General features: G+C 41.9%; 1 protein-coding gene across 1 annotated transcript in view; it reads right to left on the reverse strand.

Annotated features, from left to right (window-relative positions):
* PTPRK (protein tyrosine phosphatase, receptor type K) overlaps positions 1-17,446 on the reverse strand; it is a 492,629-nt gene that overhangs the window by 224,324 nt on the left and 250,859 nt on the right. The window contains 1 exon segment of the mRNA XM_015416770.1: positions 10,587-10,880. Coding sequence (XP_015272256.1) covers positions 10,587-10,880 — 294 coding nt within the window.

Raw genomic sequence — 17,446 nt, forward strand, 5'->3', positions numbered from 1 at the left:
TACAAATAAGGGATTTTAATAGAATATAGTTTAGATAGATCCAAAGGCATGACATGAATGAATGATGTTTATTTACTGTCAAAGACCATTTATCAAAATATTACATGTTCATTAAATACAAGCAAATTAGCTTTCATCTCTAAAAATAAACATATAACCTTAAAATCATTAAAATGTTAAAAGGAGACAAATTTAACAGTCGATTATATCAAAATAATTATAAGATGTTTAAAAGTAAACTACTTATGAGTCATGCAAAGGTAAATGAGGATTCTACTTGATCTGCTTCTTATTGTGAAATTTTACCAGTTGCAAGCAGAATTTCGCTATTTGTCTGGAGATCTGATGATTTTCCTCTATTAAAAGTCTCTCTAGATCAGCACTATCTGCATCAAGTGCTGGTCTATCCAAGAGGGGGGCAATAAGCTTATCCCTATAAACCTGATGAAAGGGCAGTGAAAGAACATGTGGTGCATCGATTCCACTTCTCCCATAGAGCACGGGCAGCACCTGTCTTCATATGGTATCTTTCTGTATTTTCCTTCTAAAACCTTAGAGGGAATAGACACACAACGAGCTAGGGTAAGAGCTCTTCTATAGGGTGGCACATCCAGATAAGGTATTTAGCCATTTTCATTACATATCTGGAGTCATTACGGACCAGAAAAGGAGGAGCTCGGTTTAAATCCCCTTGGCGCTCTAGATCACAAATCCTTTGTTTTATTATACTTCTCGCCTGTATGCTGTTTTGCACCAATAAATCCTCAGGCGAGAGTCCTATTTTTCTAAATTAGTCTTGGTCATTCGAATCCACCTTGGCTGATAGGGATCTTTGTTTATTAGGGGGGAAAGTCATTTTTGATTTGAATTAATCTTGAGCTATTGATATGCAGAGGATAACAATACTCTGGCTTCTATTCTCATTAGACTAGTTTCTAGGCATAGAAGGACATTTGGCACCCCCGGAGGAACCTGTAAAACCTTACGAATCTGGATTGAACCTTCTCAAGAGCACATAAATTAGTGGCAGCATGACATGAATGAGTATCTATAACCATCATGCAAAGGTCAGTGTTGTCTACTCTGATTGGCAGTGACTCCCCAGACTTTTAAGTAGAGATCTTTCCCATCACCTACTACCAGATCCTTTAAACTGGAAACTCCAGGGACTAAAATGTCCAGATACAAAGCAGATGCTCTATCACTGAGTCATCCCCCCTTCAAATAAAGGTATATAAGATGACCCTGTTGGACCGTGGTCCATCTAGTCCAGCATCCTGATTCACGCTGTGGCCCTTCCTGTCACTACCTCTTTCACTGGTATTCAGAAGTTTATCCTCTGGATATGGAGGTTTCCTTCAGTCACTGTAGCCAGTAGCCATTGAGGACCTCTCCTCCATGAAACTGCCTATGCCTCTCTTAAAGCTATCTATGCTTGTGGCCATCACTACCTCCTCTCGCAGAGAATTACATAATTTAATTATTCATGTATTTTGTCAGTTTCCCAGCAATTTCATTGAGTGCCCCTGAGTTCAAGTATTATGGGAGAGGGAGAAAAGGCTCCCTCTATCCACTTTATCCATCCCGTGCATAACAATATAAAACTCGATCATGTCTCCCCTTAGTCAACTTTTCTAGACTGAAAAGTCCCAGACTCTCTAGTTTTTCTTCATATAGAAAGGTGCTCCACCTCCTACTCATCTTGGTTACCCTCCTTTGTACTTTCCCCTCAGTTCTGCAATGTCCTTTTTGCAATATTAAGACCAGAACTGCATACAACACTCCAAATGAGAATGCATCATGGCTTTATACAAGGGCATTACAATATTGGCTGTTTATTTTAAATAATTACTAGCATGCAGTTTACTGGCACACATTGGGTCAACATTTTCACTGAAGTTTCCACAACAACCTTAATATCTCTTTCAATCTCAATACTGATCCTTGTGAGATCTCACTGCTCACTTCCCTCCATTATGAGAACTGTCCATTTATTCCTATTTTCTGCTTCCTGCCACTTACCCAACTTTTATTCCATAAGAAGGCACATCCTCTTATTCCATGATTGCGAAGCTTACTCAGGAGTCTTTGGTGAGATACTCTCTTATTCCATGATTGTGAAGCTTACTCAGGAGTCTTTGGTGTCAAAAACCTTGTCAAAAATCTTTTGGATGTCCATGTATATGATGTTGTTCTGAGGGTGAGCCTCCCCAGGGATGGCTGCCGCCGCTTGGGACTCCGATGCTACCGACCCCCCATCCCCCATGGAACTCACAAGAGGGCAGGGTTGACTGGCCCCGATGTCGCCAAGCTCCCCAGGTCCCGACGGAGTGTCGATGGATCTTCGGGACAACATCACCCCAGAGGGGTGACCGGCACCGCAGAAGAAAGCCCCAGGAAAAAGAGCAGCCTGGCACAAGGGCCCGCCCAGGGCAGCTTGGGGAGGGGGAAACATGGAACCCACACGGCCTTTGGGCCGGGAGAGTAAGCCGGGAAGATGCCACACCCACGGCTCAGTGTCCCAGCATAAGAAGAGGGGGCGGGGCCTGTGGGAGGGAAGGAGGGTGGAGCACAGGGGAGTACAGGTGACATGAAGAGGGAATAAAAACAGGACCGGAGGCAGAGGCAGATGAGGCACAGGCGACGTGAGAGCGGACAAGCTGAGAGAGAGAGCACATTGTCTGACCGGCCAAAGGAGAGCAGAGGGTGGTGACGTAACCTCCTCCTCTCCCGCTAGTCTGAGGCCTCTGCAGTTCCTTGGGGAGGTGGGGCACGGTGGCTGACAGTCGGCAGCGAGCAGGATTGAGCGACAGCGATGAGGAGTCATCCAGCTCGTGTGACAGATGTCTACCCATTTGCCCTTGTCCACATATTTGTTAACTTGCTCAAAGAACTCCAAGATGTTGGTGAGGCAGAACTTCCCTTTGCAGAAGCCATGTTGATTTTCCCTGTCGAATCTGTTCCACAATTTGCTTAATAATTCTCTTTATTAAAAGTCTGTACTGTTATTAAGCTACTATCCTGGTTAGAATCAAAGTCAGGTTCGAGGCTGACAGTCCTGACCTCACTGTTGGAGCTGAGAATACACAGACTTGGCTTTCTGGAAGTTTCAAAGGTCTAATTTTGCCTTGAGAAACTGGGCGTAAGAGGGCACAGAGCAGCCTTCAAGCAGTAAGCCCTGTAATGCGTCTCTTTTGGTGTAAACTGTTTGGAGACAGAACATCTGGAAATGCCACATTCCTCTCCAAGGCAGAAAAGGCAAAGCCGGTGGTAACAGAAGTTGAGGAATTTTACCCCACAGTGAGTGCATGTTTTAAACATGGTTTTATGGGCCATATTTGTAAGGCTGAAACCTTGGGCTTCTCACCCCTTTATTACAGCAGTTGCTACAAGTACTAGATATTGTCTTGCTTTCCTCTCATGGAAAACCTTTTTGGGAAAAGGATAAGAAAAAGTACCTAAGTTTGATACTCTTTTTATCCTCCCTTTCATGTTGAAAAAGGAACAAAATTGGCTTGTGGGGGGGGGAGATAAAAGGAGTGTGCTCTGCTTGCGAGGAGTGCCCGTTGTTCTCTGTGGCTGGCCTCTGCAGGCGCAGAACCCATCTTGGACTGTCCAGGTACCACGACCACAAACTACAATTATCACAAACCACTTGGGTAAGGACTACAGTCACTCAAGGTTAGCCAAAAGGAACACGGTCCTATCTGGGGGTATACTTTCTGTGGAATTACCATTCCAGGAAAGCATTCAAGCCAACTTGTATTTACCATGGGGGTTTTTTGCCATATGTGAAGCATACAAACATGGGATACAGAAAATGATAGTAACTGAAGCTTGAAAACTTCAGGCATGATCATTGTCTTCAAAGCCACAGCACTTACACAAATGGCATGACCAACCAGTGACAGGAAATTTGTGCTACGAAAATTTAGGAAAAAGCATTAAATTTGTATTTACTAGTAATGACTCTATAGGCCAAATCTTCAGTAATTACTGAAAATCATCCTAAAGATACATCAACTGTGCTGCTATGGCATGTCTGATGACTGAAATTGTGTTTCTGTGCTATAGATATGCTTCCGCAGTGAAATGCAGCACAAGAAATCACTGTAACACCCTTTTAAAATGTCACAACATTTAACTGCTAACATCAACATTGCATAAAAATCATGTTCAATTTCTTTCCAAATAAAAACAGTTTTTGTTCTTAAAGTAAAACAGCCTGCAGCAGTTTTCTAACATATCTTTACTAATAATTCAGTGTGTTCCATATCACCTATATGCTGAAAATAAACCTTTAAAGCCCATAAAAATTATTGTTACATAGTATCTACTTATCTAGAAAGTAAACCATGCCAACTTTATATTAAAATTTTGTTTTCAGACTCTGTATTTATATAACTTCTTTCAAAGCCAGAGTTAATTTAACGAAACATGCAGTAAAGACCAAACTGGTAATCCCATGGTAAGAAATTATAGAAAGTATTATAACTTGCAATTGCCATTTGTCTGCATAAAGGCATATTCATGATTCAAATTACGTGATTTTTAATCTTGTTTTAAAATTAAATTAAAATAAAAATAGTTCAATTTTAGAGATTTTTTAAAAAAAGCATTTCATTATCTATATACATGGATAAGATTAAAAATAAGTGTACATTTAAAATAAAACTCCAGCTGGTATTTTCATATATTTTTAAGCTTTATAAGTCATTCATGCTTCTGTAATATCCATACTGGATTTTTTGTGACCCCGCCTCTGGAAACTTCATCTATTTCAGAAAGCCTTGGCCACTGTTATCCAGGTACTGTCCACTTCCCAAATGGACTACTGTAATGAGTTCTACATGAGCTGCCTTGGAAGACTGTTAGATGGCTTCAACTGTTCCAAAATGCTGTAAAAAGACTGCTGACAGGCTGAGAACATATCACCCTAGGTTTGGGGGAGAAAGTATTTGACCTGCTTTTGGGTGCGATTCAGAGCACTTGATACTCCCTTTAACATCCTTAATGGTAAAGGACCAGGTATTTAAAGGACTACGTGCACCTATTTCAGCTGGTCCATCAACTTTGGTACATGGAGGTTCTGTTCCACATCTCCTTGTCTTCAGAAGAGAGGATACTGTCTCAGCAGTGGCAAGCCATCTATAGCACACCCATTTTTCTGTAATCTATTCCCTATGGTTTAAGGCTTCAGGTAAAACATTCCTATTAACTCAAGCTTCTGATTCACCCAGTCTACCAAGTTCACACTGATGCAATATGGTTTATGTAGAGATGCCAGCCTCCAGGTGGGACTTGGGGATCCCCTGGAATAGCATCTCATCTCTAGAATGCAGATATCAGTTCCCCTCAAGAAAATGGATGCTTTGGATGGTGGACTTAATGGCATCGTACCCTACTAAGGTCCCTGTCATCCCCTGGCTCCATCCCCAAGTATCCAGGAGTTTCCCAACTTGGATCTGGCACTCCCACTAGTGCCCAGGAGAGATTTGGAAACCCTAGGTTTATATTGCATTTTATATTTCTTTTTAAATACTTGTTGTTATGGTTTAAACCTTAAATTGCCTTGGAAAGCTGCATCAGAAGACTTCAGGTTTAGAGACGGGGCACAATCTTTTCACATAAATTGATAAAATGCAGCTGACAGGTTGTTAATTAAGATTTGCAACCACAGTGTTGAAAGATCTTTAGCACAATTCAAAATGCCATTACTGACTTTAAAAGCCCTAAATGTTCCATAATCAGGGTATACTAAACATTTTCTTCTACTATGAGTCCTCCCATTCACTAAGATATTTCTGTTAGAGGCCTTTCTTTGGTTGTCCCCACCTTTGGAGCATAGCTTCCAAGTAATGATACACAGGCTGGGGTGCCAACAGTCTTCTCCCTCAAGGTATTTGCTGGAGGGTGGCACTAGGAAAGAGGATGTCACCATGATACCTTTTGTAATCCTCTCTTCAATGTTATTTAACAGCTATTAAGAGCCCCCTCGCCCAACTGGTATGGAGTTTTGGGTTGAGTCGTCATCAGTACGTAGGGTTGCCAAGTAGTACTCACCTCCGGAGCGGGGCACTCCCGGGTGGATCCCGGAGTGCGCGCGTGCGCCGCATGCACGTCACTAAGAAGTGACGTTATGACGCCAGGCACGCTGGGGGCGGGGCCACGACAATCCAAGGGGAAATCATAGAGTTTCCCCTTGGATGGTCGTGGCCCCGGCCCCAGTGTGCCCGGCATCATAACGTCACTTCCTAGTGACGTGCACACCGGGGGTGGGGTTCCCCCCGGGGCCTGATTCCGCCACGGCGGAAATCGGGCCTCCAAAGTGGGGGTTTACCCGCCACCCGCCCCCACTTGGCAGCCCTATCAGTACACAGATGACACCCAGCCGTATCTGTTGATGGGTGTGTCAAAATCCCTGTCCCAACCCCGGGAAAGGACTTTTGGTACAGCAAATTAAAGTTACAAAACACCAGAGAGAGACTAAATCTCACTCTAGTCTTGGTAGGTGCCACTAGTCCTTTCACTCTATCCCAACAGCCCAGGAGCAAGACTGTGAAGGGATAAAACAATTAAATCTAAGCATATTCAGGACAGCTAATACATAGAGTCAAGGTTCCAAGTTACTGGCTTAGCTCAGGCAGTCTGTTCCAGCAAGTCAAAGATGTTCAGGGCATAGCCCTTCCAAACAGCAGTCAAGATGGATACCGGTCACACACAAAGGGATCTTTATAGCCACTGACATGCTTCAGTGCCAAGAGGTTACAAAGCCCAGCCATATAGCAAAGCCAACTAGATTTATGGAGAGGGTCTCTGATTGACCTCAGGCCTGTTAGACCAACCAGAAACCAGAAAGATGATGTAACTCTCTGTATGTTGCTAGCCACGTGATATCAAGGGATAAACCAGAGGAGGGAGAAATGAAACCATACTACAGCTAGGCCTCGCCCTTTCCCAGACAGGTTCCCCATAACTTCAGTTGCTTGGAATGTGCTAATTGGAAGGACCAGGGGAAAGTGGTACCCCCTAGCACTTCAACTCTACACAACTTAGCTGGCAAGGTCACTGTGTTCTAACTGTCTCCGTCTCTGGGAAATTTTCTGTAGGTCTCTCTGCAGCCTGAACCAAAGATTTTATTTCTCAGAGCAAAGCCAGGAACCATTTTTCTTTACAGGGTGCCTGGCTGGATGCCGCCCCAGATATTTTGGCTGAGTGTTTGGAGTTTGTGGTTGGATGGCTGAAGGAGAGCCAGCTGAAATTAATATCTACCCGCGGCAAAGAGAGAGGGGGACGAACGGACTATATCTGTAAAGGGAAGACCGGGCCTCCCCCCCCTTGGAACTGCAGAGTCCACAGCATTGCAAGACGTTAATATCTATCCACGGCAAAGAGAGAGGGGGACGAACGGAATTATATCTGTAAAGGGAAGACCTGGCCCTGGAGAGCTGAACTTGGGACCTGGGACTGTAGTAGGAGGCCCCAGGCATGACATCGAGACCACAACATCGGGACTATACCAACAGTAAGAGAACAGCCTAGAGTGTGCAGGAGAGGAGAGGAGTGTGGAGAAGAGCCAACCCGGACCTACAGTGTCATCATAGGTCAAACTACTGCTAACTAAATTAATTATTTGAATCGGATTGCAAATTATTAGATTGGGGTTGAATTGTGAGTAGTAATTGATGGATGAAATTGGCTTATTGATTAGCAAGGAGTGAGTTTGTACTACTCAGTTTGTAGTCTATTAATTAGTTAACCAATTAAGAGTAGCACTCTGATTTGTAGGATAAGTAATTAGGTGGGATTTTGCGTGGTTAGCATATTGATCGACTTACTGCCACCCGCTCTGAGCCCTGCTGAACAGGAGAGGGTGGCTGTAAGACAGATGTTCCACCAGGCCAATAGTTGAGGACAACAATGGTTTCTGGGATGATTTCCTTCACTCCCTCTTCCCCCTATGTTCCATTTCCTGTCTCCTTTTTCTTTGTTTGTTATCCTTTATTCTCCTAACTGTATGATATCTATTCCCCCATAAAGAAGGGGTACCATGTTGTGCTTCCCTTTTTATGTGCCACCATACTGGAGCTAGCATTATTGTAAGAATTGTTGTAATCGTTTTAATTCATGAATACTGTTGTCACCCGCTCTGAGCCCTGCTGAACAGGAGAGGGTGGCTATAAATCTAACAAACAAACAAACAATTTTAACTTAAGACTTGAACAACCATGTCTCAGCCTCAGCAGACTGTAAGATGGAAAGCTGGTATGAATTAGTACTATGTGACCCATTTCTAGGGTCATTTTAGGGTGTGTTTTTTAAATTCCAATAATTACTTTAAGCATCTCATTCATCAATAATACATCTTAACTCTAAAATTACAAGAACTTTGGCCTTCTACCCAGCCAGGTCAAATAAGAATAAGCAATTCTTCTATATCAAGAAGCTTCAATCTGCTATATACTACAGTACATGCATTTTAGGAAAGGGGAGAGGGGAAAAATACATCCAGTGTAGCTGTAAATGCTTTAATCAAAGAAGTTGCTCCTAGCTACACCTTATTTTTACATCAGTGCATTAAACATTCAAGGGAACTGAGAACACCAACAGAAGCTGGATTTCAATGAATGTTATATGATCCAAGAATGACATATGAATACCTTTACCTGTAGGCTAGGAATAACATCATGTATTTCAGAGTGGTAGGTATTCTGGGAATAGCTGAGGGTTGTTTGTCTTTTGTACTGAATACGCCGAGTAAACAAATGGGGAATTTAAAAAAAATCTATTTCATTTTCAAAATAAACAACATCAGCAAAAGATGGCTTATTTTACAGAAATTTAAGCTGAGTTCAGCAATGCTTGCAACAATTATTTTATTTATTTATTTGTTTGTTAAATTTCTATCCCATCCACCCCGCCATGGCCACCTGACTGTTATAAGGACCCTTTGCCAAAATGAATTATAGCACACAGGTCTATGGGAACACTCCGTTAAAATAAGCGATTTTCAGAGTGTCACGTTACTTCTAACTTTGAGGCTTTTAGAAGCACAAGTGCCTGTTGCTTCTAATTCCCTGCAATTATAGTACCATTTGAAATGAAAACTGCAGTGACGTACAAAAACTTCAGGGCAACATTAACGCATGCACATCTCTACAAATTTCACTATTAAAGCAACCTGTGAATAGGCTCTGACTTCGATGACATTGCTACTCTTAGATCTCTTCCACTGCACAGTGAACAAAAATGCAGCTTCTACTAAGCATTGACACACAAGGAACCTCTGGCACTGGGACCTTAAATTTCCACAGCAACTCGAGAGCTGCAACAACATTGTTCATTCCTGAAACACAGCACAACATGAGAAATTCTGTACAAGCTGAAAAAGCCCAAGATGCAGCTCTTCACTATACCAGTGCTTACCCATTTTCCTAAGGGCTGACGCTGACATGGAAGGATTCAGAGCCTGGGCTACTCTCCTGAAAGGTCTAGTGGGGCCTTCCATAATATTCCATGCATGGAACAGCACTATTGTGGCTGTCATAAGGCAACATAAGAGCTCAGCCTAAATATTATTCTTTTCAGTATTTGGCATATATTTGGAGATGACAAGGAAGATAATTTGGATAATACATACTGGATTCTCACCCTATTTTTTAAATTCAAAAAGGGGAACATTTGAAAACACAGCTTTCAGATGCTAGATCTGCCAGTATTTTTAACAAGAACCCTATAAAGCAGGTCATTGTTATACTTTCACTGTACAGATGAGGTGTTGAGGCTAATTATGATGCCCAGCTAGTTCATAGAAGAGCTAAAATTTGAACTGGGTTTCATAGACACATTGGCTCACAACCATCCAACAGCTCTCAAGTGGAGGGAAACATCTACGCTGTGGTCATATGACAAGCTTAGTGCAGCCTGGTCATGCCACGAATTGCACCAGTTTAAGTTGTAGCGGGAAGGTTTTGCCAGACAGCATATCCTAAGGCAGCTTCTCCATGTGCTTGTCCGGTGGTCAAGCATCCACATTACAGCTGTGCCTCAACTACGGAGTGCTGCATCTGGTCAGTTTTATAAAAATATATGGAATTGCGTGTGCATATGCACTTATGCGCACATCTCCAATGACTCCCCCTCCCCCTAAAAGAGGTGGAAACGGATTTTATGGTTCACACGTCCTAGCCGGCTTCTGTTCGCAAAAAGGGAAGTCCAGACATCCGGAAATGTGAGTTGAAAGCACAGACATCATAAAGTCAGGACTTTCTCGGTTGCCTGATTACTCTGCTTCCAAGGCGGGTTAGAATGGGGTGGTGACTACTGGGGCACAGAAGGTAGATGTTGCTGCCTGATCATGCTCTTTAAATCCACAAGGGTACCACAACGATATCACTGCAAACTGCACCTCTGACCACAGCCACAGTAACAGATTTCCTTATGATACAAAAAGGTTGCCATAAACTTTGAGAAATTATAACCATATAACTTATGGCTATTAAAATAAGTTATAAAATCCAGCCTAGTTGATATGTATGCATGCTACACAAATATAAGAATGTTCTAATGTAAACAGCAAATCATACCTGCACATTTGGTTCGGGTGATAAGCGGTGGGCCTGGTTGCCCAGTGCCACCCTCTCCAGGTCTGGTCAGAAGAACACGGATTTCATATTCTGTATCCGGGTCCAAATGCCACAGCTTATAAGTTGGTGCATTTACAGCATGGGTTTCTGTCCAGGTCCCAGTTGTCATATGGTATTCCACTTCTTTCAGGATAATAGGCCCATCTCCAATAATGGAATTAGCATTCAACTGAATCAGCAAATAAGTTGGTCCAACTCCAAGCAGCTGTGGGGGTGCTATTGGTCGAGGTGGTTCTGTAAAACACAACGTAAGACTGAAATAAGATTCATCTTAACACAAGTATAATCCCAGACCTTAAAGCTCTCTAACAAGAATTTAAGGAAAGACACGGTTATTTAAACATGTAACTCACAAAGAATATAAACAGATAATAAAATGAAAAATGACTAAATATATTTTAATACTTCTGCAAAATTGAATTTATCATTGGAGACTGAAACAGAGGACAAAATATAGCGACAGAGTTTCTGCCTACAGAGGCATTGCCTAGAAGTGATTTATTTTAGGAAGCAATTAAAGCAACACATACTTTCCCAAATAAAATGAATCCACTAATAAACACGGAGGCTTCATTTTCATTCCAGATGGCTCATATTTTGGCTAATTTGTTTCAGTTAATTAGGCAACAATGCTAAATTCAAGGCACACAGGGGTTTCACAACCAGCAAAAATGCAACTTAGCAACTTAAAAAACTCAATAGGAGACTAGAAAATATCTAACTTAGATAGGCTTTTAGAATATGCCATATTTAAATTTGGGTTCCAGGCTTTTTGGGAGAAAATAATAGAAAAATAACAACAATAACATGATTATTTAAATCACTTTCCTCCAATCTGTGAAGGTTTGTGGACTAGAAATGGCTTCCAATGGACAACAACCACCAACAATAACAAAAAACTATCAAATACCACAAATATTTAAACCCAGATTACTTAACAAACAATCTGCTTTCTCACAACAGACCTATATACACAGTGGGGAGGGACAGAGAATGTAGGAACAGCTCTGTCCTTCAAGAAGGTAGATTCACTTTAAGCCCTCAGGGGCTGGAGAGGAAGGTGGCAGCAACTGTGCCCTTGCTGGCAATACCCTCTTCCCAGGTATTATTCAAAAAGCCACTTCTTACAGACACTGTACAACGAAAAGCAATAAGATCCTCCAAGTTTTGCTATAAAGTTTACCTACATCAAAGTGAAACCAGGAATTAGTTCTCACTTTTCTCTAGAATTTCCCTAACTAAGGACCTGGCTACCTCCTATGAAGATAGATCCAGTTGGTCAGCCGAATTGGTCTGAAGCAGTACGACAAAAGTAGAGTCCACTGGCACCTTTAAGACCAACAAAGGTTTATTCAAGGTATGAGCTTTCGTGTGCAGAAACACTGTATCAAATACGTTAGAATGGCAGGCAAGGTTCAAACTTATAGCCAGAGAATGAACAGCAAATTAACATGCAACATGATGATGATCAAGATATGCAAAGTGGCAGCAGATAAAGATTCCTAGTCACTTCCCACAATTAGAAAAGACACAATTTATTTATTTATTTATTTTATTTATTTAATTTCTATCCCGCCCTCTCTGCCGAAGCAGGCTCAGGGCAGCTCACATAAAATTCCATTAAACAGATAAAAAGATAATTGAATAAAATATGTATAGATAAAAAGTATAAAAAACCCTACATAAAGTGCTAGTGCATCTCATATGGCGATGGTGAGGCATCAGTGGCATAGAGGTACAGTTGGCAGGCAACTCAGTCTGGGTCATATCAGCGTATACAGGCTGTCGGTGGTATTCAAGTTGGGGCCAGGGCCTCAGTTGATTAAGTGCGGCTCACTAATCAAAGGCCCTGCAGAACTGTAAAAGGTCCCGCAGGGCCATGATGTCTTCTGGGAGCTCATTCTGCCAGTATGGAGCTGCCACTGAGAACGCCCTGGCCCTCATCGAAGCCAGCTTGGCTTCTTGGGGGTTGGCGCAGGCGCACTATATCCCAAAGGAGTGATGCACAGAGACCACTAAGAAGATTACCAGGTGCCATCAGGAGGTCCACCAGTGTGGCCAGGACACTAGAAGCCCTCCCATTGATGCCCCCCCAAGCTCCAAGAAGATTGCCTCTTTTATAAGTTTAAAAGTACTCTTCTGAATTGGCTAGTCCCTTGTATGTATTCTGTATCAAACAGGAGTGGATAGTCGTGTTACTTTCTCTTCCTATAAGCCTGCACCCAGTGTGTATAAAACATGCAAGAGTTCTTTTTTTTTTAAGTTGCCTCTCACTATCCATTCAACAACATTGTTACATCAACCGTGGTCAGAGATGTCTCTGTGCTTTTTAAGTCAGCAAACATATTTTCAAGTGTATTTAAGAATGGAAGGTGACTGTAGTTATCATTCTTCGTTACTAAAATTCACTCATCATGCTTATTTTTCTTTTCTTTTTCTTTCTCTGGTCCACTGCAGAAATTAACAGCAAAAGCTGTGGGAATAAATGCTTAAGGAATAGAGTAGACACCAATCCCACCAAAAAAGCTAGCTAAATACTGTAGTACTTCCTTTGGCCTCCCAATGTGCAAAGAGAAATAAAGAAGAAAAGTGGATGGAGAACTTTTACACTGAGGAGAACATAATGTAATTAATTCAAAAGTCTTCTGAGAGCTTGGAACACACTCCAGATGTTTCATCAAGAAAGTCTTTGATGAAAAAGGAAGAAATGGTCTCTGTTAATGAGAATCTCGAGATGGTCAGTAATTAATCTGCACTTGGAGATCATCAGAATCCAGAAGCTTAGGTGACTTATTCCTTATTCATACTCCTGAATCATAACACAACAAAGATGCAATGTAAATACAAAATGAAAGCTCCTGAGCAAAGATTACTTCTTAAAAAGGACACTAATGCATGGCCAGACTAGGACATGCTGACACCCCAAATTATGTCAAGTATAAGATATTTTTATTTATTTATTTATTTATTTTTGGGATTTCTATCCCGCCCTACCCAGAGGCTCAGGGCGGCTAACAACAATTTTAAAAATTTGTAACAATAAAACAGTATATATACAAATAAAATTTGGTGCTACAGATCTACATGCATTATACACAGGTCTATATGCGGTATACACAATACACAGCAGCCCCCATTTGCAGTAGCGGAAACGCCAGGAGCAGTCATCCCACACAGTTTTGCGGGCGACATCTACCCCCCACCCCAGGGTACAGTAGATGGATGGTAACATCGCGGTGGTGGTATAGCGGCGGCGGCGGCTCCTACCCAAAGGCCTGGTGGAAGAGCTCCGGCTTACAGGCCCTGCGGAACTGTACAAGGTCCCACAGGGCCCGGATCTCCTCCGGGAGCTCATTCCACCAGGCAGGAGCCACCACCGAAAACGCCCTGGCTCTGGTCTGGGCCAACCTCACAGCTCGGGGGCCTGGAACTTCAAGGCGATGGAGATTCCCCGATCTCAGTGCTCTTGAGGGAACATACATAGTATTATCAAAATTTGCACTGTTCTGTCAGGGAAATTTGTGAATATTTTTTTAATATTTAGAAGCCCATATTATGTGAAACCAGATGCCAAACTAGAGATTGAAGTTTATATAACCTGTCCATAAAATCCAGGTCTGCACTGTTGACAGTGAAAATTTTACTGTGGAGGAGGAAAATGACCTTATCAATACCTAATTTTGATTCCTTATAGCCACTGGAGCTCCCCCCAACACACACACAAAATCGCAAACCACAAAACTCATGGTGTGTGGGAAGGGTCATCGCACATGTGGCAGCACTTTAAAAATCTCAACAACTGTACATGGCAATACGTAACATGTACCTTACAAGAGAGGGGCTACAGAATGAGGGTAGTTCTAAAAGGGTGGGTCCATCTCCACTGTACAAACATATGCAGGATCCACTATGAATTGCTTGTTGCACTCCCCATTACAAAATTAAGGGCACAGAATGTTGCAAGAACATCTTCCATTTTCAGATGTAATGTATCAAAGGGACTGTTACCGACATCTGCTTCACTCTTTTTTTAAACAACAGTACTATGCACTGCCTACTCAACAGCTTACTATTATGGCATGGGTGGGAAACACACTGTTTTTTACACTAAGCAACACCCAAATGCAAGTCCTAATTGCTTTGTTGAAGAGTACCACACACTCTGTTTCTCTCTTGGCAATTAGAATGTCTGCAACACAAACACACATAAAAAACACAGGTAGTTTGATGAGGACTGGATCATCAGCTACAGATTCTCTTCTAATAACGTTTGCAGAATGTTGGAAAGTAGTGTACTCATACTACTTGGCTAGTCAATTTCAGGAAGTTCCCTCCCTAAAATAAATACAGATGCTGAGATTCCATTGGTTATACAATTACAATGATGTAATGGTGGCCAATATTACAGGGCTGTACTACTGATATACTGTTCTACTGATAAACTGTTGTCAAAGTGGTATACTCATGCTTTTTTAAAGGTAAAGATTACAGGTGACTGCAAAAATAATCTACTAGCACAAAATATATAATAGCATTAGAGAAGTACAGAAGAATAAGGGCCTAGTGAAGAGTGTAAATGCTGTCTACCTGTCCTTGACAAAATTTGCCAGTGATTCATAGGCATCCAATGAAATTGTTCTTGGAAAAGATTAAAATTGAAATGGAAAATACTGGAACTCCACAGAGACTTCATACTTTTGAGAAGGTATAGGGAGGTCCTGTTTCTGAAAAGTGTTCAGAGTTTGACTGTGTACCAACCTCTTAGAATGGCATAGAAATTTCAACTTTTATATCTTTGTAAATAAAATCACTTCCTTTAGTACAGCAGGGTGGGATGAGACTAATTTGCTGAATGCTGAATCCATCCTTTGCTTCCAAAGTATGGAATTCACATTACCATCTAAAGGGAAAAGGTACAAGACTTTTAAGACCCAAGTTTAAAACTACCTGAGTGTACCACGGGCAGAATACCATATCATCAACATTCTTAATGCCTCAAAATGGATGCTATGATCAGAAATACATACTCTGAATAATGGCATAATTATTATGGGTAAAACTGCATTCATATGGCTAATGTATCACTGCATGTTGCATTATTCTTGGTATATCAGAAAGAAAGAAAATTCTTATATTAGCATATATGTTTGTTTTCCAGCCCTTAAATACAAAGAGACATTTATACAGTCTGTTCATGTTGCAGCAAATTATGCATAAATTTTAATCAGTTATTAAACGAGCCAGTAACTGTTCTGCAGCATTATTAATATTCTTTGGAACACACCATTCTATCAGAGCCAGAGGTGTGGCACAACCAGAAATCCCAAATGTACACTGACAACTGAAGCATGCAATCCCTATATATCGGGGGGGGGGGGGGTTTTGAATGAAGTTACCTAATTAACTTTCTTCTTAATGAATCTCATTTCTTATTCTACAACTTGAGCTATCACATATTTCCCTATTATAAATTCAGCATTACAGAGTTTACTTTCATACTGAAAGTGATTTGAAAGTTTTTGAATCTTTAAACACAAGTTAGTGGTAAAAACGTTGGGTTTATGTTACACTGTTTTCATTCATTAAAATATCTGAACCCAGTTGCACTTTAGAAACAAGTTTTCACTTTTTGTGTCAAAGCTTACACTTTGTCAGATACAAATGAGAATGATGATCCCTCAGTCCTTTCATTCAGGTCAGAAGACAGACAAGGTGTTACCAAGAAGGGCCAGTTGGAGTCAGGATGCAGAGATACAATGCAAAATGGAATGAACTTGATGTTAGCAAGGAGATATGCATAGAGGTAGGAAATGCAGAAGATTAGCATCTGTAGTGAGAAAAGAACAGAACTGTGGCAGAACAGTTGGAAATGTGAAGAATTAAAACAGAAATAGAAATGGCTGTCAGCTCATGAAAAGAGACAAGGAGAATTAGAGATTTTAAGATTAAGAGAGAGAGTGTGTGAATGAGATACTGAGACAGGAAAGCGAGTTGCGGTTTGCTCAACTGAAGAAGAAGAAGAGATTGTATTTATACCCCGCCCTTCACTACCCAAAGGAGTCTCAGAGTGGCTTACAAACTCCTTCCCCTTCCCCTCCCCACAACAGACACCTTGTGAGGTAGGTGGGGCTGAGAGAGCTCTGAGATAACTGCTCTTTCAAGAACAGCTCTGAGAGAACTATGGTTTTCCAAGGTCATCCAGCAGCTGCAAGTGGAGGAGTGGGGAATCAAACCCGATTCTCCCAGATTAGAGTCCGCTCACTTAACCACTACACCAAACTGGAAAGTGACAGACAGAAAACAGAGAAAGACTGCTCCCTTTCTGAACTCCTTTTAAAAACAGATATAGAAATGTACATCTTGAAAATCTATGCTCACAAACAGTGATGGCTCCAGGTCTTTCGCCCACTAGGCAAGGATACATTCTGGTGGCCCCCCCTCCAGGGAGGGGCCCTGTGCCAGGATGCAAAAGGAGCTCCAAAAAGACTGCGGGGGGCGGCAGAGGGCGAGTGGCACTTTCCTGTCATCCTGGGCTGTCCCCCCCCACCTCTTTCTGTCTGGGGGACTGCAAAGAGGGGAGTCTCTTGCCAGGGATGGAGCAAGAAGCTGGCAAGGGAGGCTTCCTGTGCGGGGCAAGGAGGGGACGAGGCCAGCCAGAATGGTGCCCTTGTTGAGCCATCACCCTAGGTGACAGTCTAAAATTTAACAATAACGGGCCGACCCTGCTCGCAAACCAAACACAAGATCCCAACAGAGAAATAATGTCTCTTAATGAAACCATACAAAACTTTTTGTGGAAA

This window comes from Gekko japonicus, unplaced genomic scaffold, assembly GCF_001447785.1.
Source record: "Gekko japonicus isolate JY-2015 unplaced genomic scaffold, Gekko_japonicus_V1.1 scaffold92, whole genome shotgun sequence".
Taxonomy (NCBI): Eukaryota; Metazoa; Chordata; class Lepidosauria; order Squamata; family Gekkonidae; genus Gekko; species Gekko japonicus.